We start from the raw sequence: 23,156 nt of genomic DNA, 5'->3' as shown, positions 1-23,156 counted from the left end.
TTGAGTTGATCAGGGAAGGAAATGGGGGCGGTATGTTCCCAGCAGAGGAAAAGCAAGAGCAACATTTTCCAACCTGGTCCTGCGTACCACAGCGGTAGCCTCACCAGGGGCCTTGTTGGGCGGGCTCTTAGGTGAATAACCCTGAGAGAGTTTCAGTTACCCCACACAGCCCTGCTTCACCATCGGTCCATCTTTCCAACATCTGGGGGCTTGCCTGTCTGAGCCTTTTCATTACTCCTTGTCTTGGGTTTCCGAGGTGACATTTTGTTTTCAATCCTCCTGGACAGGCGAATGCAGCATCTATAATTAAATGTGCCTCTTATTAAGCTCTACACCTTAATGAATAACTCTTACTGAGGTGCATGGAGTGTGAGTGAAGAAGTAAAATGCCCCAGAATTCACAGGAGCTCAGAGCCTCCCGGGGGTGGGGGAGGAGGGATGGAAATGAGCAAACCCGCTGACGACTGAGCTACAAACTGTCCTCACCAAGAACTTCTCTTTGTGTCCTACTAAAGCCGCTTCTTGCCTCCAAGGAAGAATACTTGGAAGTTAAGCTGATAAAGAAGTCAGTTCATGGGGCGCCTGGGTGGCTCAGTCATTAAGCGTCTGCCTTCGGCTCAGGTCATGATCCCAGGGTCCTGGGATCGAGCCCCACATCGGGCTCCCTGCTCGGCGGGAAGCCAGCTTCTCCCTCTCCCACTCCCCCTGCTTGTGTTCCTGCTTTCGCTATCTCTCTCTGTCAAATAAATAAATAAAATCTTTAAAAAAACAAACAAACAAACAGAAGTCAGTTCATAGTTGTCATCGATGGTTGAGGACAAGGGTGATATGTCAATAAACAGGTAAAATTTAAATTGTATTGTAGCAACTATGATTGTAATTTCTTCCCCTATGAAATCTACTGTACATAGCAGAACAGGACTATTTGAAAGCTGCTTCCTTTTTCCTTTCTATGTATTTTTTTCTTCCATCTTGACCTTGTGGGGTGTGAATGATCCAAGGGCTGGGTATTTGTTGCCCAAGGAAGAAGCAACTGCAAGAACATCGAAAGATAGACTTATAGGAGAAAAGTGGCTCCAAGTTAAATAGAATGTGTCCTACGTGCCATCTTCTGGGGAGCCAGAGTTCTATTGGATCTCATGGCCAAGCCCCCACGACCCTAGAACCCTTTCCTGGTTCTAGGATTTCCTACCAGAAGGCAGGTTCATGCTGTTTCATCTTCAGACCCAACAAGCAACCATTGGCGTCTGGCGGATGACTCAGTGGGCAGCTCCCCTTGGCTTCTGGTTGTGGGAGATTCAGGGAAGGGCCAGGCGTTGGAAGGACTCCCAGGGAAATCATCTTTTCTCTGTTCTCTCTCTTTCCATCTTCTGGTTATTAATAATTCATTTTTTTTCCTTTTCATTCTCAGTGCACCGGCTGTTCTTTTGGGCCCAGCCAATGCACACTTCACTTTCTTAGATTTCCTCTCATCCTAATCACGAAATCTCTCCAGGCTGGAGCTCCTTCTCAGAAACCTGGCAATTAGAAGAGGAAGCCAGTCTCTTACTAACACTTCATTTGGAGGCCCGTCATAAATAATTAACCTGAAGTTACACTCAGAAAACAAATGGATGGGGTGCAATTAGAGATGCTGTGTGGGAGCTTTCTCTCCTGGGGTTTCACCCCATTCACAAAACCCAGGAAGTTGATGCTGGCCTTTCCATTAGCAGGAATGAGCTGTCTGCTTTCCAACACTCAGGGAGGAATCTACAGAGAGGCACTTTTCTCAGGCACTTGAACTTGAGATTTGTTCATGAAGCCAGCGTCTGAGGTCCAGGACAGCATTTTCTCCCACCAGCACCTCATGGCCCCTGAAGGCTGCAGCTGTCCCTTCCCCTCCCCGCCAAATGATGGGGGTTCTGGAGAAGGATGGTGGTGATGTTTGCACAGCGATGTGAATGGTTAAGACAGTCATTATCAGGGGCGCCTGGGTGGCTCAGTCGTTGAGCGTCTGCCTTCGGCTCAGGTCATGATTCCAGGTCCTGGGATCGAGCCCCGCATCGGGCTCCCTGCTCCGCGGGAAGCCTGCTTCTCCCTCTCCCACTCCCCCTGCTTGTGTTCCCTCTCTCGCTGTGTCTCTCTCTGTCAAATAAATAAATAAAATCTTAAAAAAAAAAAAAAACAGTCATTATCATGATATGGTATATTTTACCACACACACACACAAATATATATATGGGGTGGCTCAGTTGGTTAAGCGGCCGACTTTTGATTTTGGCTCAGGTCATGATCTCAGGGTCCTGGGATCGAGCCCTGTGTCAGGCTCCCCATTCAGCAGGGACTCTGCTTGAGGATTCTCTCGCTCCCTCTGCCCCTCCCTCTGCTCACATGCTCTCTCTTTCTCTCTCTAAAATAAATAAATAGTGGCGCCTGGGTGTCTCAGTTGGTTAAGCGTCTGCCTTCAGCTCAGATCATGATCCTGGGGTCCTGGGATCGAGCCCCATGTCGAGCTCCCTGCTCAGCAGAGAGTCTGCTTCTCCCTTTCTCTCTCCCTCTGCCTCTCCCCCTGCTTGTGCTCCCTCTCAAATAAATAAGTAAAATCTTAAAAAATAAATCTTTAAAAGAAATATATAATTTTTTTAATTAACCATTTTGAAGTGTATAGTTCAGTGGCATTTACCACAGTTGCAATGTTGCACAACCATTCCCTCTAACTAGTTCCAGAACATTTTCATCACCCCAAGGGGAACCTCCTACCCATTAAGCAGTCATGCCCTGTTCCCCCATGCCCCTCTCCCGGATCCCTGGCAACCACCAATTTGCTTTCTGTCTCTATGAATTTACTTAGTCTAGATAGTTCATCTAGTTGGAATCATGCAACATGGGGTCTTTTGTGTCTGGCTTCTTTCACAGGGCATAATGTTTTGGGGGGTCATCCAGATCATAGCAGCTGTCAGCGCTTCATTCCTTTTTGTGGCTGAGTAATATTCCACGGGATGGATCTGCCACTGTTTGCTTATCTAATCCTCCGGTGATGGCCACTGGGGATGTTTCTACCTCTGGTTATTGTTGTGCTACTGTGAACGTGTGTGTTTGAGGATTTGTCTGAGCACCTCTGTTGGGAACGTGCGGCTGCTTTTTGCTCTTGGTTTCCTTCTCTCCTAGTCAAGAAGGCTTGCAGCTGGGTCAAGAAATTCAAGAGGAAAACAAAACAAAACAAAAACAACAACACATAGAGACAAATGAAAATCAAAACACAATAGTCCAAAATCTTTGGGATGCAGTAAAGTCTGTTCTAAGAGAGACGATTATAGCAATACAGGCTTACCACAAGAAGGAAGAAAAATCTCAAACAACCTAACCTTACACCTAAAGGACTTAGAAAGAGAAGAGCAAAGCCCGAAGCCAGTAGAAGAAAGGAACTAATAAGGATTACAGCAGAAATAAATGAAATAGAGACTAAAAAACCAATAGAACAGGTCAACGAAACCAGGAGCTGTTTCATTGAAGGAAAAAAAAAAGTTCACACACAAAAAAAGAAGGTTGCTCATTCTCATCTGTGGCCAGGCTGGTCTTGCTGTGGCCTCTTGCAGCTTGTGGGACAAGCAGTGCCTCTTGGAGAACCTGCCAGGTGACATGTCTCAGAGGGTCACAGCATTCAGAGGCCACCCAGCAATTAGGAAGCTGTCTCATCATGCTCCCTGGGGAGGGTGCTCTAGGACATGGGTGGGCAGGTCTGTCTGTCATTGGTTTTCTAGAAGTGCCACAAGGAGAAGTCATAGATTTTGAGGGGCAGGTGCACTGAGAATCCATTTCACTGAGTCACCTTTCTGCGAGCCTTCCCTTCAAGTCTCACCTTTAGTATGAACAGGATGTGTAAGCATGGGGACACCGAAATGGGAGGGAAGACAGTGCAAGCGAAACTCTGACCCAGTGTGGCTCACCTGACGGCCTGCCGACACCCACAGGGGTCTCAGGGACTTGCTTCCTGCTGCCCAAAACATCTGCTGAGAGCGTGCGTGCTTCCAGCAAGGAAGGAGGCATGATGCGCTTTTAGGCTGTGACAGTATTAAAAATAATCAGCTATTGAGTTTTTTTGCTGGGCACTTCCCAGACCTTTTTAATTTATTATTTTTTTAAAAGATTTACTTATTTTATTTTAGAGAGAAAGAGAGAGAGATCTCAGTGGGGAGGGGCAGAGGGAGAGGGAGAGACTCTCAAACAGACTCCCTGCTGAGCGTGGAACCTGAGAGGGGGCTTGATCTCATGACCCTGAGATCATGACCTGAGCCAAAATCAAGAGTTGCCCATTTAACCAACTGAGCCCCCCAGGCGCCCCCCCAAACCTTTTCAATTTATTGAGGTGAAACTCACATCACATAAAATGGATCATTTTAAAGTGAACAATTTGGTGGCATTTGGCACATTCCCAGCATAGTAGCTAGTTCCAAAGCCCGTGCATCCCCCCACCTCAGAAGGAATCCCGTACCCATTCAACAGCCACTCCCAACCGAAACCCTTGGGCCAGAGTCATTGAAAAAATGCAATCCTTCATGTGAAGTCAGGTGCCTCAGTTGGCACCCATGCCATGTGGTAGGGGCTGAACCAAGATGTGACAGAAGACAGGAAAAAAAGGAGTCAGGGGCCGGGCAGGGGGCGTGGATACATGGATAGGTGAGGACACCAGGTCGTGTGTGGGCAACAGGCTGGGGACTCCTGTGCGTGTGCAAGTCTAGGAGTAACTGGAATGTGTTGCCCTTTCTTTTGTGTCCTGACAGAACAGGGGACAGAGGCAGGACGACTTCTAGCTCCTCCATGCTCTCCATGTGTGGTCTCAGACAAGTTAACTTGTGTCTCTGAGACTCAGCTCCCTTGTCTCTGAGGAGGGCCGACAAGATCTACCTGGTCAGGCAGCTGGGAGGGCTCCAGGGCAGGTATGAGGGCACCTGGTGCTGAGGTCGCCCACGGCAGGTGCTTAATAGTAGTCCCCATTATACTGTTGTCCTTATTCAGGGATGGTGCTTAGGAGGATGTTGGTGTTGTTGATGGGAGGCACCAGAGAGAAAAGGATGCAGAAAAGTGAAGAATGAGGGAGGAATTTGCCTCCACTCCAGAGAAGCCAAGAGAATTAAAAGCCTTTTAAGAAACAAGGACACTCTCACCCTGACTCACCTGCTCTGGCAGGGTGTCTCCCTGCGAAGGGGCCTTGTTTCTTGTAATTCTTCTCTCCTTTGAACTTGTAAGCAGTGGAGGAGGGTTGGGGAGGCTGTGACTCAGCCCTCAGCCAGGGGGGCCCTGCAGCTTTCTGCTGAATAAGCCAGCGCCAGAGGAGAGGGCGCCTGGGGCAGTGCATTCTGCAGCGGGACAAGAATGTGATTCCTGTGTGCTGGCTTCCCAGCTCCTCTTTCACACACACACACACACACACACACACACACACACACACGCACGCATGCAGCACGCGCACCCGAGGGCGTGTCCCTCTTTCCTTGGGTAGCAGATGGCTCTTCAGTTCCCAAACAGATTCTGGAATTCGTTCTCCTTGGGAGGGAGCCTCGCAGACTGCCTGAGGATGGGGGAGACTGCCCTTCTCTGGGCGTCCAGGGAAGATTCCACCTCCTCAAGACCACCGAAAAGGCAGATCCAGATGCTATGAGTTTCCTGGGGCTGCAGTCCCAAATTCTCGTGAACTGGGTGGCTTCAAAACAACAGAAACGTATTCCCTTGCAGTTCTGGAGCCAGAAGTCCGAGATCAAGGAGTCAGCAGTGCCAAAAGGTGCCTCTCTCCTAGCTTTCGGTGGCTCCCAGCAGCCTTTGGCTTTCCTTAGCTGGTCGCTGCACCCCACCCCATCTCTGCCTCTGTGGCCCATGGGCCATCTTCTCTGTGTGTGTGTGCCCTCACTTTCTTATAAGGACACCAGTCCCTGGATTTAGGGCCCACTGACTCCAGTATGACCTCATCTTAATGAATTACGTCTGCAAAGACCCTACTTCCAAATTTGGTTACGATCTGAGATTCTAGATGGACATGACTTTTGGGGGTGGGGGGAATGCTGTTCACCTCAGTGCACAAACAGGTCATGATCCTGGAGTCCCGGGATCGAGTCCCGCATCGGGCTCCCTGCTCAGCAGGGAGTCTGCTTCTCCCTCTGACCCAACCCCCTCTCATGCTCTCTCTCTCTCTCTCTCTCTCATTCTCTCTCAAATAAATAAAATAAAATCTTTAAAAAAAAAAACAAAACCAAAAAAACAAACAGGAACTCCAAATGGCAGCATTCGTCCAAAATTCCAAACACAAGAACCTGATACGTAGAAACACAGATTCAAAGCCAGACCACCTACACGCCCCTCTTGCTCCTCTCTCAAGCACTACTACCTTTTGTAGGAATTTTTAAGGCTAAAACTTCCACAGATCCTTTGTGCCCCTTCCCAGGCAACACTACCCCATCCCTAGGTAACCATTGTGCATTTGGGGTCCTCCAGGGAGCAGTTAGAGGTACAGGGATTCATTGCGGGCAGTGTGGTGAGGGCCCTTCAATGCATTCATTCTGGGGCGCCTGGGTGGCTCAGTCGTTAAGCATCTGCCTTCGGCTCAGGTCATGATCCCAGGGTCCTGGGATCGAGCCCTGCATGGGGCTCCCTGCTCCGCAGGAAGCCTGCTTCTCCCTCTCCCACTCCCCCTGCTTGTGTTCCCTCTCTCGCTGTGTCTCTCTCTGTGTCAAATAAATAAATAAAATATTAAAAAAAGGCGAGATTCTGTCTTCTAAAAAAAAATGCATTCATTGCTGGTATATAGAAATACAGTTGATTTTTATGTCGATTCTGTGACCTTCCTGAATTTACTCATAGGTTCTAGGAGATTTTTTTTTTAATAGATTCCTTGGAATTTTCTACTTAGACAATCCTGTCATCTGTGAACAGAAACACTTTAATTTTTTTCCTTTGTCATCTTGATGTCTTTTTTTGTTTTCTTTTCTTGCTTTATTGTGTGGGCTAGAACTTCCAGTGCTATGTTGAGTGGCAGTGGTGAGAGTGGGATCCTGGCTTTGTTCCCAATCTTAGGGGAAAAGTACCAGTCTTTCAAAGCTAAGTGTGCTGTCAGCTATAGGATTTTTGTAGGGTTTTATTAATTTTTTTTAAGATTTTATTTATTTGAGAAAGAGAGCATGCACACGAGCAGAGCAGGGGGAGGGAGAAGCAGACTCCCCATCGAGCGGGGAGCCCAGTGTGGGGCTGGATCCCAGGACCTTGGGATCATGACCCGAGCTGAAGGCAGACGCTCAACTGACCCGTCTTTCCCTTCCTTCCCTTCTTTCCTGTCTTTCCTTCTTTCTTTTCTGCATCAGTTGGGGTTTCTGGGTTTCTGGCTTCTCCAGCATCAAGTCTGGGATCTCTGAGGCCAAAAGAAAACCCAAGGAACTCACCATCATGTCCATTCCTTGGGTCCCAAGATACCTAGTCCCTCTGTCCTCTTTGTGTTTAGTTCATATACAATGTCCATGGACTTGTACTTAGCGGAAGGAACAGGGAAAAGGACTTCTATTCCATCTTTCTGGAATCAGAAGCCTGTCTAAGCTACATTATTTTTAACAGTGAAAGTGATCAGGGTGTTTGGAATCTGTTCTGTATGTTGTTAAAGGAGGGGAGAGAGATTGAACTTTGTATTGTTGGGTGCCATGATGGGAAGATGTACAATCAAGTCATGTTTTTATTCCAATGAATAAAAGAGTATGTTTGTGTATATGAAACCTTCCTTAATAACACTTATTAAATGCTAAAAGTGTATCGATCAAACAGCAGACCTCTAAAAATTAAACTTATATGATTAATCTGTTATTGAGGGAGAATATTTGAGTGGGGTGTGCACACGAGATACCCCCCTCCCTTGCCTTTTTTTTCCTGAGAAAAAGAGCTTTGCCAGCTGCAAGGGGGTGTAGTGAAGGTTTCAGAGGCTGTTATAGTCACCCTGGGTGCTGGGGTCTGACAGGCCCATCATCAAAAGTCGTTGACTGCTGGCTCCTGTTGCATCCCCAGGGCCTGCTTGGTGGAGGTGCCAAGAAACAGGTTGTTGAGTGAATAAAGTGACATCAGAGGAGGGCCGCAGAGTCCCCAGATTCCTCTATGCAACTGCACATATGGGACTGTGGCCATAAGAACTGAGTTCTTAGGCGCCTGGGTGGCTCACTTGGTTGAGCGACTGCCTTCGGCTCAGGTCATGATCCTGGAGTCCTGGGATCGAGTCCCACATCGGGCTCCCTGCTCAGCGGGGAGTCTGCTTCTCCCTCTGACCCTCCCCCCTCTCATGTGCCCTCTCTCTCTCATTCTCGCGCTCTCAAATAAATAAATAAATAAAATCTTTAAAAAAAAATTAAAAAAAAAAAGAACCGAGTTCTTTGGAGGACTGTTCATGTGTGAAGCGTGGGACAATTCACAAGCAGAGGGCATGGAGTGTGGCAAGGAACATTCCAGAAGGCAGACGTGGAGGAAAAAGACAGCAGTTAGAAGGTGACAGTGACAGTGGGAGTCCTGACTGAGATTCAGCTTTGCCTCCCTGTCTTGTCACATGGATTCTGCCTGGCTTGTGCAGGAGTGAGTAGGGAAACTGAGTTGATGGCAAGCATCAGTTGACATTTGCTGCATTTCAGACGCAGAAACCAGGGCACAGAGCGGCAAAGCAACTTGCTCAAGGTCACAAAGACAAGAAATGGAAGTGCCCAGGCTGTCTGACCTTAGAGATGGCATTATCCAGTTACCAGAGGTGGTGGGCTGTATGATGCATCATAGCTGGGACCTAATGACCTTACTGGGTTTATGTGGCTTCTTCACAAAGGCAACAGATGACCAGAACTCATGGCCCTAGAAGTCAAAGTGCAGAATCCCATTTGCTCAGGCACAGTTATGCCCTCTGGGTCACACAGAACTCAGTGATGGGTGTAGTTCTATCACTTGGCTGTGGGCTAAGAGCTCACTTTCTGTTCAGAGGACCATGATCAAAGACAGCTGTTCTGTGTCCTTATGTTTGTCATTTTCACCCTTTTCCTTTTAATTGCTTGTCCGTTAGTACACTCTGCACCCCAGGATGGATTTCCCTGATGAGTTTAAGCTGCACACTGCAGACTCTGACCAACTTCTGAAGGGGGACCTTTTTCAATGAAAAAAAAAGTTTTTGTTTTTGTTTTTGGTAAGTCAGGGATGTACTATAAAAATGATGAGCTAGATAAAAATAATCCAGTTTTTTTTATTACTATTGAAGGCACCTTGCATGTAATAACTCTTCACACTGATGTCACCTTTGAATGGGTAGAATGCCTTCCTTCCCAAAGACAAATAGCTTGAAGCAGTGGCCAAATTATTTTTTCCCAGTTTACCATGAACACAAAACCTGACTGCCTTTTCAAGCAGAAATGCAAGTTGCTGATCAGTCTAAAAGGAATGAAGCAGCCCTCGGTAAGGTGAGGCCAGAGAAGCTCTGTCCATTGCGTGGATTCCAGGGGAGAGGACAAGACCAGGGTCGACTGCTTTAGAACCTGGGAAGGGAGGCGGAGGCTCGCGGAGGACGTGATGTCTGGGCTTTTGAAAATTTAATGAGGATGTGACTTGACACTTGGACCCCTGTTGTTTTCCTGGGCAGAGTGGAGAATGCTAATCTGCACAAGATCATCTCTATTCGAACGAGATGTTTTCTTTCCGAGATGAAATTAGATTTCGGAAAACATCATTTTCCTTTCGTGACCACGAGCTGACAGTGAGCTGGCCCCTATGTGCACCGTGCCTTCCCTGGACTGGACCAGACCCCTGAGCAGATGTAATGGATTAGCGAGGTTCCCATCTGCGACGGTCACTGCCATCTCTGCTTTTCTTGACCGCTGTCAGAGGAGACCGGAAAGGCTCTGGGCAGGCTCTGGAAGCAGCTGTAGCTCAGGAGGCTTGGGCAGCCTCTTTCTGGCTGAGCAGGAGGACACCGGCCTTGGCAGGGTTTTGGCTCTTGCCTTAGTGCCGGGAGAGGACGTTTCAGTCCAATTTCACAGACTTCCACTTGGAGGATGGGGATGAATGTACAAAGGAGAAGTCCTCTGACCTCTCCGCAATGTGCACATTCTCGATTTCTTAAACTATTTCTGCAATGGTCAGAGGGATGATAAATGGGTTTCAACATGTGTTCAAGATGTCTCCTGCTTTTGAGTGCCCCGTTCATTCAGCAGCCGTCACACATGCCGTTGCTTTCTCCCCTTCTCTGGAACGGCCAGACCCTGCGGTGGATAGCGAAGACAGAATACAGACTACTGTCTCAGTCTGAAGGAGTTTCAAGGCTCCAAAGCCAATCCACAGGAAACAGCAAACACTGTGAGAAAGTCTGGAAATAGGGTAGGAACATCAAAATCCAATTACAAAATTATCTCTATAATTTTTTTTGCTTAATGGCTGTAATCCTTCGAGGCCTTAAGTCTCCTGAGGACAGGTACTGACTTGATCTTTTTCACTGTATTCCCAGCACCTGGGACAGTGCCTGGGGTACAGCAGGTGCCTAACTATTTATTGTCTAACTGAGTGATTGCAATGGGGTTTTGGGTTTAACACTCGTTATCTTGGAGCGATGTCTGTTGCACGAATTGTCTTCCTTACAAATTCATTTTTAAAGCTTTCAACTTCTGAGTAAACCACACACATGCCGGACATAAAATGATTGCTTATCTTAATGGGTAACTAGGATACTTAATGTTCCTATATGTAGGGGCAACCTGCATGTGAGCAGATAAATCCTATCTTGGTGGGATTTAAGACGTACTGGAGAACAGCTCTGCCTGCCCCCCCCCATCAAATTTTCCCATTAGATAGTAATTTCTTTGAGTAGTGAAGGTTTTGAAGTCTTCTAAGTTCTCTCTTCAAGAACAAAATGACACCCTAAGCCTGTATTCATTCCCCCAGCATTTTTGCAGGCTTTGTCAAAATGGAGGTCCAGGGTCAGCTGTGAGGATAATATTACATTCTGCTTACAAATAGCTGGGCCATGCTTTCCTCTGATAGGAATTTGACATTTAAAGGCTTTTATAATTGATAGTATCTTTGAGTTCAGAGCTCCACATATCACATTATCAAGTTCAACGTGTGCTGTCATTTTTCTCAGTAACCATGCGAAGATAACCAAGCCGACAGGGACAAGATCAGGAAGCCACATCTGTGGGCTGGGACTCAAACCTCCATCGCCTGACACCCAGACCCCTTTTCTGTTGCCTATTTGTTACATAAGCTTCCAAATATCTTCTCTGCTCCCAGAAGTGTGCTCTGTCACTTGAGAAGCGCAGGAATGCTGGGTGTTTAATTCTCGAGGTTATTAGGGGACCGAACCCTGGGATCATCCCACAACCTTGAACGAAAAGGTGAAAACTGTCCGCTTGGATAAATGACAGCGGAAGGATCCTTCCACTAAACAGGCCCTTTGTAAATATAAAACAGTTGCTGGAATATTATATTAGAGATGAATTATCTCCTCCATTACAGTGTTTACTTTTCTTTAATGCAATTTAGTTCAAGCTAGATGAACGGAAAGGCTGGGGAGGGGCCACATTCAGGGCTTTCGGGGGGAGTTACTGGAAGCAAAGACGCCCAGCTAGGAAGGAGATTCAGAGATCTGGAGCAGGGCAAGCCGAGGCCTTGTGCCCACGAGGCCTGCGCTTAGGACCCTGGCTGTGCCCACGGGAAATCGAATTCAGAGCTCCTTCTGCATCATAAATTCAGGGCAGTTGGCAGCTCTCCAGCGGAGACTGGCGAGACACTGCGAGAGCATCTGAGGCCAGCCGCCCGGCCAGCCCCTGCAGAGCCCGCAGAGGGTGGGCCCCAGGTGTGCGGGTTTGAGGTTCGGGCCCAGGCTGACACTTTGTTAATTTTTAAAGTGCGCTCGTGGCCAGCAAAGGAGCGCCTCCATTGTCTACCAGAAAGCTGAAAGGCTGGGATTGCTCGGAAATGCCTCGGGGCCGAAGGGGGACGGCCCGACTTTTGAAGGCGTGCGTTTCCTGAGCTTTTTCTCCCGAGCGCACGTGCGAGGAGGACCCTCGGCGTCGCGGGTCTGTAGAAGTGGCATCCCGCGCCCGGGACCCCACGAGCGTCTCCAGGCCCAGCGAAGGCGGGTGGAGCAGGGCAGGGGTCGTCGTGCCGCTGGCCCGCAGGGTCGCCTCTTAGCCCCTCCGGGCCCGAGCCCCGCCGTCTGGGCGGGGCCGCGCGCGTTCCCGCGGGCGGGGCCCGCGCGGCTCCGGGCCCCGCCCACCGCGACCGAGGGCGGGGTCTGAGCGTCACGTGACGGCGCGCCGAGCGGCGAGCGCCCCGCCTGGCCGGAGGAGGCCCGGGCCGCGACCCGGCGCGCGCGCTGCTGGAGCCGCCCGGCCGCCCGCGCGCTCCGCACCCGCGGCGCCCACCGCCCGCGGTCCCGGGCTCGCCGGCAGCGGGAGCGGCCTCGACATGGACGAAGACGGCGGCGGCGGTGGCGGCGAGGGCGGCGGCGGTGAGTGTCGGAGGTGTGGCCCGCCCGGCTGGCGGCCTGGGGCGGGGGTCGCGGGCGCGCCGGACGGGAGCGGGGCGGCCGGACCGGGGCCCGGGGTCGGGGGTCCGGGCAGCGGCGGTGCCTGCCGGCGACCCGCGCCGGCCGGGGGCCCAGGGGTGGGGGCCGACGGGGTCGCCGCCGAGCCGGAGCGGGGGTCCGGGGCGAGGCCGGGGTCGCCTGAGGCCGGGGAGGCCTGGGGACCCGGAGCAGGGCTCGGGGGTCGCCCTGCCGGGGCGGGGGACCTTGCGGGCGACCTTCCCTGCCTCTCGTCGCCAAGGGCGTCCACGCCCTCCGGAGCCCGACCGCAGGAGGCCGGCGTCTTTTCTCAGGTGGTGGGAAGGGGGGTATCCCCGGGAAATGGGGAGGGGAAAGTTTCCAATTGGGGATCCTCCGGGTCCAAGAGGGTCGGGTGGGGCGACAGGGTTGAAAACCGTTCCAGTGTTTCGGGCTTTAGGTCAGAAGTGGCCAGTCAGTGGGGAGGCTTCCACGAGGAGGGGGCAGCCAGAGCACACGCATTTTATGAAATAGGGAACGTTACAGGGTAAGCCAAAAAAATAAGTCCGAGCAGCCGAGGGTCGGAGTCGGGAGGGGCAGCCCGCACTGAGGTGAGACCAGAAAACCGGGCTGCCTGCCTGACGTTCAGTTCCCCCTTGCAGGAAGATTTGCATTTGTTGTAGATTACTTAGTGGCATGCAAATTACTGTTGTGTCATGCTGCGAATTATGTCTCTACAGCAGCATAACGCGTGTGTATGGAGGGGGTCGTTGCCTTGGAAAGCGAAGGGTTAATACCCCTCTCTTATAGGGACACCCGAAGTTGAGGTTTTCTCTACTTTTGCTATAGATCTCCTTTCTGCTGACAGACCGAATCTTCAGAACCCCTGGTATAATGAGGGAGCGTTTTTTGGGGGAAAAAAAATCTTAATTACAGGCTGCTGGAGCAGCTGCCTGTAAGAATCCGCAGTATCGAGCGCTTTCAGGTTGAAGTGGTTAATCAAGGTGCCTTCTAGACTGTAAAGTGCTGCCCAGGGGGGGATGTTTGTGCCCCAAGAAGCGATGCGGCTGCGATGGTGGGAAGTTGGCACGCACCGTGGCATTTGGCGAATTCAGTTCTCACAGTTAAAGCTAGGGGTAGCACTGTGGCACCGAGTGGGTGTGTTGTTTATGAAAGAAAGTGCTGTGGAGAGAAGGAGCCCAGTTGCAAGCCCTCCTACAGCCAGGCTGGCTGTCTGAAGACTCTAAGCAGTGGATTCTCCGTAGATACCCCGCTTCCTGCCTGTTGCGATTTGGGTTAACAACAGGCATGTGGCAGTTTTTCCTTCTCAAAAAGTAAACAACCGTAATATTTAAACCTTTGACATTGCTGGGTTGGCGATTTTGTTTGGAAGGTGTTTCTGACTCAATACAGAAACGTAGCCTGCCTGAAGGTAAAAGCAGATATAAAGATTAGAAAAGGAAGTCAATGTGGCCCAGCAGTTTATAGATCTTGAGAACTATAACAAAGGATGTTATTAAGTATCAAAAGTCTTAAAACTTTCTTTGGGCTCTTAATTTCAAGACTGTATTCCCACGAGAGATATTTAGAAAAAAAAAAATCTCGTGCCAAAAGATGTGCATTACACTATTTGTAATGGTAGAAAATTGGAAATAGCAATGCCTAATAGGAGAAAGGTGAGCTAAATTATGGGACGTTTATTGATAAAAAGTTACAACCATTAAAAACAAGCAGTTGCTTTATGTATCATGGTCGAAACAATGTAAAAACTGGTGATATGGATATTTTGTTTTCTTTGTATATTTTCCAAGTTTCTGGTATGATGTGTATTACTTTCAAATTTGAATTTAAAAAAACCATATATAAAACAAAGTACCCTGTATTGGGAAAGGGGTGTGATTGTTTTTAATCTTCTGGCTAGAACAATCAACAATGAGCAGTTATTTGTCTACCAAAATGCCCGGCAGCATGGTAGGTGCTGGAAAACAACTTTTAACTTTTATCGATAAGGTTTATTATCTTCCTTGTATTGTAGAAGACACTTCAAAATAAATTTGGCAATCTTAGAATAAGTATATTTTTGGATAAATGAGAGCCTTAGAGTTTTGAAATCAGAGTCATTATATAGTGATTATTGTATTCACTTGATGTGCTTATATTTAACTTTTTGGAGGTCTTGAAGTTAACATACCTCTTTAAAGTTCTTTTTTTTTTTTAAGATTTTGTTTATTTATTTGAGAGAGAATATATGAGGGGGGGGAAGGTCAGAGGGAGAAGCAGACTCCCCACCGAGCAGGGAGCCCGATGCGGGACTCGATCCCGGGGCTCCAGGATCATGACCTGTGCTGAAGGCAGCCGCTTAACCAACTGAGCCACCCAGGCGCCCCCCTCTTTAAAGTTCTTTACAGTTATTACTGCGATTTAGATTTTTTAAAAGAAAATCCTTTGCTTTTAAAATTCGCATTTAAAAAAAATAAAGTTCAGGGGCGCCTAGGTGGCTCAGACGGTTAAGCGTCTGCCTTTGGCTCAGGTGGGATCGAGCCCCGCATCAGGCTCCTTGCTCCCTGGGAAGCCTGCTTCTCCCTCTGCTACTGCTCCCCTTGCTTGTGCTCTCTTGCTCTCTCTGTCAAATAAATAAATAAAATCTTTAAAAAAAAATAAAGTTCAGCCCTTTGAAAGAATAATTTCAGTTGCCAGTCATTTGCCAGCCAACAGTAAAAAACTTTTTTGTGTATATTTTTAGAGTATAGGATAGAACTTTGAACTGTACATGGGGAAGTCAGCCGCAGCTTGTTTACAAGATAGGGTAAATCTATTCAAAGGGTAGACAGGCACGGAAGATCATTTAAGAGCTCTTTTTTGCTAATGTGTGAGTAGGGTTAAAAGACTTCAAAAATGATTCTGACTTGCTATTTTTATAATTTAAATTTTTGTCCAGGGTATTATTTGTTCTTTCAATGCAAGATAAGGGGAGAGGATGGTGATGTGAATGGTAGGAAGGCAGTTCTAAGGAGGAACGGGGGGAGGGGGGTACAAGATTACAAGAACACATTGTTACTTATAATGTGTGCAGAGTGTAGTTAAGGTATTTTTAATTCCTTTGGGGCTTTGTTGCCACTCAGTTTTTCTAGAACAGTTCTTGGGATTTGTCTCTACTTGGCAGGTGACTGGCTAGTTTGGCTCATTGCCACCATCTTAATGCTCAGTTTGGGAATCTGCCTGATTGATGTTCCCGAATGGACCATCTGTGGCAGATGAAGTGAATAACTTTACTGGTTTTCCCCTCCCTGCCCCCAGTCAGTGTAGATGAGGATTAAGCGTGTGCTTCATGTGAAAAGGTGCTCTGCTTTACTCCTAATGAAATAGATACAAATTAAGACCAGGTTGAGAGCCCACCTTTCACCTTTGAGGCAAGCAGGGACCACCCCCCACCCCCACATTTGAAACCATCATGTTGGTGATAGGAGGGTAAATTCGTTTCAGCGCCAGCCTATATCCTGTTGGCTCAGCTCCATTGCTTGCCCTTCCCCTGCCGGCCAAGGGACTCACCCCTGCAGGCAACATTTCCCAGAGCTTTGGGTCAGCTGTCCTGGGGCTAGGTTTGGCCGATGGGAGCCGCTGGTGGGGTTGGGGGAGATTGTGACTGGAGGAAGGGGAAATCGGGTTCTCTTCTCCTCTTGTTTTCCCTCAGACCATCCCTGGCAGTTGCCTTGTCTCCTTGTGGCTCCAGCTCCTGCCCGTTGATGGAGCCCCCTGAGCCTTGGAAATACCGCCGCCATTTGGCCCTCCACCTTAGAGATGGTAGTAGCTTCTTGCTCTTGCCGGTCTCTGGGTTGTCTTGCCACTTCCTGTTTGACTTTCCAGCTTTTCCAACATGTGTGCAACCAACTCCTTGTATCAGATTGCTTCCATTTTAGCTCCTTAGAGGGCCTTCTGTTTCTCTGGGTGGATCCCGATGGATACCATGGCCCTGGGCCGTGGCAGCTTTGTAAACAATTGCGAGCGTGTAAATCCTTTGAGCCAGTGATAACGGCTTTAGGAATTTAATCTGCAGGTGTATTTGTGCATGTCGGAGATACTATAGGTCCACGATAATTCACTGCATTGTTTGTGATAGTAAAAGATGAGAAATAACCCGAGTGTCCACCTGCAGGAGCCTCATCAGATGAATCTTATACCCAGATGGTGAATGAAGTTGTAGAAAGGAAGGAACAAGCACTTTATGATTTATTTTTATTTTTTTTTAGAGATGGGGGAGACAGTATGCGCCCACTCAAGAAAGCATGCGGGGGAGTGGTAGAAGTGGCAGAGGGAGCGAGAGAATCTTAAACAGGCTCCATACCTAGCCTAGCACAGAGCCTGATGCGGGAGCCTGCGGAGCTTGATCTCAGGACCCTGAGATCATGACCTGAGCCAAAATCAAGAGTGAGATGCTTACCCAACGGAGCCACCCGGGTGCCCCTGCACTTATGAATTGATGTAGAAAGATCTCCAAAATATCTTACTAAGTTACAAAGGTAAAGTGTAGGAAAATGTACATTGTATGCTACCCTTTCTTTTATTTTATATATATATATTTTTTTATTTATTTAATAGAGACACAGCGAGAGAAGGAATACAAACAGGGGGAGTGGGAGAGGAAGAAGCAGGCTTCCCGCTGAGCAGGGAGCCCGATGTGGGGCTCGATCCCAGGACCCTGGGATCATGACCTGAGCCGAAGGCAGATGCTTAACGACTGAACCACCCAGGCGCCCCTATTTTTTATTTTTTAAAGATTTTATTTATTTGACAGAGAGAGACACAGCGGGAGAGGGAACACAAGCAGGGGGAGGGGGAGAGGGAGAAGCAGGCTTCCCGCGGAGCAGGGAGCCCGACGTGGGGCTCAATCCCAGGACCCTGGGATCATGACCTGAGCCGAAGGCAGACGCTTAACAACTGAGTTACCCAGGCGCCCCCCCATCTTTTTTTTTTTTTTTTAAAGGAAGTGCCTGTGTTTGTGTGAAAGTTCTCTGGAAGGCTAAATAAGAAGCCAAGAATTACATTCACCTGTTTGGGGAGGGTGGTGGGAACTGAGGATGTGGGGAATTTAAGTGCAAAGGAGCGGTTGCTCTGTGTCTTTTTATTTTTTTGAAATCCAAAAAGGTTTATTTCCACTTCTTTCCAAACTGGAAAACAGTTTCATAGAAAAATAGTACACTGGTAAGAAAATACCCTTTTTGAGAATTGTTTTTTGTTGTTGGTTTTTTGTTTGTGTGTTTGTTTCTTGGGAGAGGAAGAAAGAATCTTAAGCAGGCTCCACACCCCGCAATGAGCCTGACTGGGGCTGGATCTCACAGCCCTGAGATCATGACCTGAGCCGAAAACAAGTGTCAGATGCTTAACCAACTGAGCCATGCAGGCGTCCTGAGAGCGTTTTTATATAGTAAAACAAACAACAATTTAAATGTAGAAAGTTATAAAATAAGTTACTTATATTTTCAGTCCATGTTTAGGGGCATCTGGGTGGCTTGGTCAGTGGGTTGGCTGACTCTGGATTTCTGCTCTGGTCGTGATCTCAGGATCCTGGGATCTACCTCCGCCCGGGGCTCTGAGGGGAGTCTGCTTCAGAATTCTCCCCCCCTTCTCATAAATAAATCTTTTTTAAAAAAGTGACACAATAGGTGTTTTAGAGTATGCTTAGAGCATATTCTCAAACATGGATGCAACAAATATAACGCCCCTACCAATTGCCAGGTCCTGTGCTTTGCACAAGGGTGAATAGTGGTGAATAAGGCATATGAATTTCCTGAATTCCCAGAGCTTTTGTTTAGATGGGAGACGGACAGGAAAGGTAAACAGACACATAAAATAATTGCAGATTATGCTGTGTTAAAGGAAATCGTCTAGGTTTGAGGGGGAGTGGGAGAGAGGCAGGGGAAGCCTGTAGCCTGGGGAAGCCTTTGGGGAGGAAGTTCTCTGTCAGGTGCAGCCTAAAGGGAGAGCGGGACAAGCAGCGGGCTGGAAGGAGCAGCTTCAGTAGGTAAGGAATTCACATTTTGTTCTAAGCACGCGAAGCCAACGAAGGATTTTAAACAGGGCAATGACATTTGACTTATGTTTCAGTACTTTTAGCTAGTGTTTATGTAATGTTCTCTGTGCTTGGGGTCCTGTACTGTGTGCTTTCTGTATCTTAACTTACTGTTGGTAGTTACCCTCTCAGACATGTAACTTTGTCACCATTTGCAGATGAAGCTGAGCGACTTGCGTCACATGTCACAGCTGGTGAGGGGGTGGGGCAGGGATTCGAGTCCAGGTATTCTGGCTCCAGAGGCCACATTCTTCAGCATTGTACCCTCTGCCCTTCTAAGAAGAGTGTTCCTGGCCACTGAGTGTAGGATGGATCGCAGGAGGGGAGGGAGGACTTGGGGACCCCACTGCGGGAGTGGGAGCATTGCAGGTGGTCACGTGAGACTCTCAAGAGCATGGGGGATTGGGCAGCCGGGGCAGCAGTGACAGGAAAGATATATATATGACAGATCTATATAAAGACACAGAAAACAAAGACACTCATTTTCCCATTGCTCAGTTAATAGAATAGCTGCTAATATTTTGTGACATTGTTTTAGGTCTTTTGTAAAAAAAAAAAAAATCAAGCTTTACGGGTAAATCTGCATCTCTGCATATGGCAACATTGTTGCTCTGGTGAAAATTTTGGTGCGTCTTTCGCTTCTTTTGTCTTAACCTTCTGATGCTTTCCCTCCTGTCCTTGTCAGTGATCCCTTCAGAGCAGATCCTGTCGCCCTCTCTGAGTCTGCACTGTCCTCAGCCTAGAACGCTCTACAGACCGGACCGTGGCCCCCAGGGCCCATCAGGGCAGATTCCCTGCGCTCTAGTACACGGGGCTGCGAGCTTTCTTTGTAAGCGGGCCAGGTAGTAAGTAGTTTTGGCTTTGTATGCCACATCCCCGCCACAGATGTTTCTTATTTATTTTTTTTAAATAACCCTTTAAAAACGTAAAAACCATTCTTGCCTGGGGGCTGTCCTTGGCCCTGCTCTCATCCCCCGCTGTCTCTCTGACGTTTCCTCCCACCTTCGCTACCACGCTGGTCTCCTTGCTCTTCCGTGAACGTGCCCGGCGGACCCCGAGTGTCTGTCCGCCGCGTGCTTGCTGGCTTCATCCAGCTTTCTGTCCGCGGGTCTGCTTTCTTCAGCCCGTCTAAAACAGCCCCCCAATGTCACCCTGCCTCCTAACACTTACACCCTGTACCTATTCCATATCTGTACATTGTCTCTTCTCTCTTAGACGGGAAGTTCCATGAAAGCGGGAATATTGTCTGCCTTTACCCATGACCGTACTCCAAGACCTGGAACACAGCTCCTAGTAGGCCTCCAGGGAATATTTGTTAACAAATGTCAAAGTTGGGGTCACTTGTTGACTGATTCCTGGTCCTACTCCCCTCGTGTATTTCCTAAGGGCACATATGAATTTGCTCGGGTCTGTGGTACGGTTTTTAGACTTAAGCATAGATATGTGTGCCTACAAACAAGGTAAAGAGCCTTCTTGGTTTGTTTAAAATTATAAAAATGGCATCATACTGTCTGGTGTGTTCTGCAGGTTGCATTTGAGATTATCCACATTACCATAGGTAGACCCTATTTATTTCATGGAACTGCTATCACGTTTTGTTATTTAGCTTGTCCCGTGTTGGACTTTGATGTGGACTTTACATTGTTGTTATATACCTGGGTGAACTCCTCGGCTTGTCTGCTTTTGCAGACTTGGGGGAGTTTTTCTAGAGGAATCGCACGTACGGGTGTGGGCAGGCTTTTGGTTTCCGTACCTGCCGACAGATTGTTTTCTCATTGGGAGCATGCTCCTCAACTCTGGGCACTCATCAGACTTCCCAAACGTTGGCCTGTCTCCCAAGTAAGGAACGATGTGTGGCTTCACCAGTGATGGAGGTGCGTTTTGGAGAATCAGATGGATGTGCCGACAGCTGGGAGGCTAGAGGTGCAGGAATCAGGACTTCCAGGTTCAGCTTGGGTGACAAGGTGGTGATGCTGCCTGAGAACCAGAAGCCTGGGGAGGCGGGGCTAGGAGAAAGCCATTTGGAGGATTTTTTTTTTTTTTTTTTTTGGTCAAAAATGTCATTACTTTGCCCTCACTTTTGAAGGATAGTTTCACCGGGTGTATGGCTGTAGATTATCGAGTTAATTTCTTCCAGTGTTTTGACCCGTCATTTCATTGCCTATGGCTTCCATTGAGTCTGTTGAGAAGTCCGCTGTTTGTGTCGTCGTCTTTGGAAGGTAATGTCGTCGTCGTCCGCCGCCCCTGGGCTTTGGCCGCTTTTAAGATTCTTCTTGCCTTTCCTTTTCAGCTGTTACCGTGATGTGTCCAGATGTGGTTTTCCTTGAATCTGCCCTTGTCGGGATTGGCAGTGGTGGTTCTGCTTTTTGGTGGTGCCGTGACAAGACTTAATCTCACATTAGGTTTGGAGAATTGCTGCTCATTATCTCTTCATTTGCTCCTTTGGCTGCATTCCCTGGCTCTCCTTCTGGGACTCCACCTTGTCGTCATGTCCTGTGTCTCAGACTCTTCTGTGCGTTCTTCATCCTCATTATCTGTCCATGCTTCCCTCTGAATATTTCCTTCTGACCCATATTGCGGTAAACTCATCCTTTCTTTGTCTTTGACCCTGCAATGGACCCATCTCTTGAGTTCTGAATTTCAGTTACTGCCTTCTTCAGCTTTGATTCTTTTCTTAGATTCCAATTTTCTGCTGAAACTTTTCATCTTGTAAACTAATTTCCTTGTTCTATTAATCTTGGTTATTATAACGTCCATGTCTGATAATGTCAATATTTGGATAGCTTGTAGAGTGTATTCTGTTGTCTGTTCTACCCTTGGTTTTCAGTCATGGGGTCCTGACTCTAGACATACCTGTTAATTAACCTGTAGACAATGAGTATGGAAAATTGTAGAGATAATTTGAGACTCGGGCAATTCTCCTCAAGGGAGGCTTCTGGCAGGTAGTAAAGGTTGGGGAAACACCACTTTGGAGTTGTGAGCATTGGTCTGCTTCTGGTTTGTCCCCTCCTGGGGTAGGTCTCTGGTGGTCCCAGCTGAAGGCCTGGGATGTTTACTAGGCTCCTTCTATCTGGCAGCCCCTGAACTCTCCCCTGGTCCCCGAAGACTGCTGGAGGCTCTGCTAGCCTACTCAGATTCTCTACCACTTGTTTCTGCTTAGCTTTTTGGCCTCTCGGTTTCTGCAGTGAATTGGCAAATGTCTCAAGGTAGGCTCACCTCTCTGCACTTGCCTCTGGGATCCTGGCCTCCTGAGTCCGCCCTGTATTGGTAGCTCCCTGATACCTTCACACAGTTGTTTCTTGTAATTTGTTCAGCTCTCTTCATTGTTCTTGGCAGATGGGTTGGTCCGTCACAAACTAGTCAGCTTTTACTGGAAGCATCATCTCAGGAGTTCAGTTTTGGTATTTAGAATTGGACCAGTTAGTGAGACATCCTGGTGGGGATGGTAGGAAGGCAGGCAGCTGGAAGAGTCGAAGGCGTAGAGAGCTGACTGGGCGGGAGATAAGCGTTGGGAAGTTCATGGGACTGGATGAATGAGATCACGTAGGGGAGAGAGTCGAGAGGGGGAAGTCCCGGGGCTGGGGACAGCCCAGTAAAGGAGACCGGGAAAGGGTAGCCAGTGACGTCCAGGACTCCTCGGAGGTTGTGGGGTTCGTGCAGAAGTTAAGGGAGGAGCCCTGTTTTCAGAAGAGAGGGTGGTCAGCTGCACTGGATGCTCTTGAGATTGCACTGAAATGAGGCTAGGAAAGTGTCTACTGGATTGGGGGAAAGGTAGGGAGCAGGCTGAGGAGGGACCTGGAAAGATGTTTGCTTGCTTTAGGAAAACCCTGCCCCGTGCCCATGGGTGGAAGTTTGCCCCCATGATGAGAATAGCGGGAAGGCTGCTGGGGTGGGGCTCGGCAGGGGGAGGGGTGGGGAAAGGCGTGTGTTTTGCCTTGAAACGTTTGTTAGGTAAATCATTTTGATAGAGGGCCAACAGTAATTCATACCAGGTGAGTTAGCACAGTGTTGCTGTTGGCACGGTCACGCTTTTAGCGTGAATAACTTTAGGAGAGACGGATTAGTTTTAAAAAGTTACTGGCAGATCCTTTAGGAAGCAGGTGTATCAGTTTGCAGCGAGGTGGGACCATTGAAACGTGTGACGTCAAAAAGATAGGTTTTGTCAAAGTAGCCGAAAAGCTGCTTAAAATAGAATCACTTTTGGAGCTGTGGGAGAAGAGTAAATCACTTAAATGAGAGTAGAAGATACATGGCTCTCCATCCTGATTTTTGAAGTTAAACTTACCAACATCTTGTAGTCAGCTCCCCAACTGACACGATAGAATAGACATCCGATTCTGCAGGGTTTTATAATGTGGCTGGAGACAATTCTGCAAGCATTTATTTTGGATAAATAGACTATTACGTAAATATTAGACTCACCTGAGTCAGTTTAGTTGTCTAAGAAGATTTGGTAATTTGCTTTCACAGAGCAAATTTACTCTTTGAGCTTAGTTTTCAGTAAGTCACCAGGAGCACTGTTCAAATAGTGGAAAATAAGTTCCATCTTTAATTCTCAGGGTTATTTTTAATACTGTA

The 23,156-nt window shown here is 48.2% G+C and overlaps 1 protein-coding gene across 2 annotated transcripts in view; it reads left to right on the top strand.

Moving 5' to 3' along the window:
- Positions 1 to 12,371: 12,371 nt before the first annotated feature.
- The window catches only part of CYTH3 (cytohesin 3), a 91,261-nt gene continuing 80,476 nt past the window's right edge, over positions 12,372 to 23,156 (top strand). For both annotated transcript variants that reach the window (XM_028088491.2, XM_088016722.1), the window contains exon 1: positions 12,372 to 12,478. In XM_028088491.2, the coding sequence (XP_027944292.2) occupies positions 12,436 to 12,478 (43 nt within the window). In that variant the 5' untranslated portion in view covers positions 12,372 to 12,435. The remainder of the gene's footprint in view (positions 12,479 to 23,156) is intronic.

The sequence above is a fragment of the Eumetopias jubatus genome, unplaced genomic scaffold, assembly GCF_037043125.1.
Source record: "Eumetopias jubatus isolate StellerSeaLion01/CBP00866 unplaced genomic scaffold, mEumJub1_p1.0 scaffold_12, whole genome shotgun sequence".
NCBI classification, from domain to species: domain Eukaryota; kingdom Metazoa; phylum Chordata; class Mammalia; order Carnivora; family Otariidae; genus Eumetopias; species Eumetopias jubatus.
Note: the sequence above shows the minus strand (reverse complement) of the source record. Positions and strands in the feature narration are given on the sequence as shown.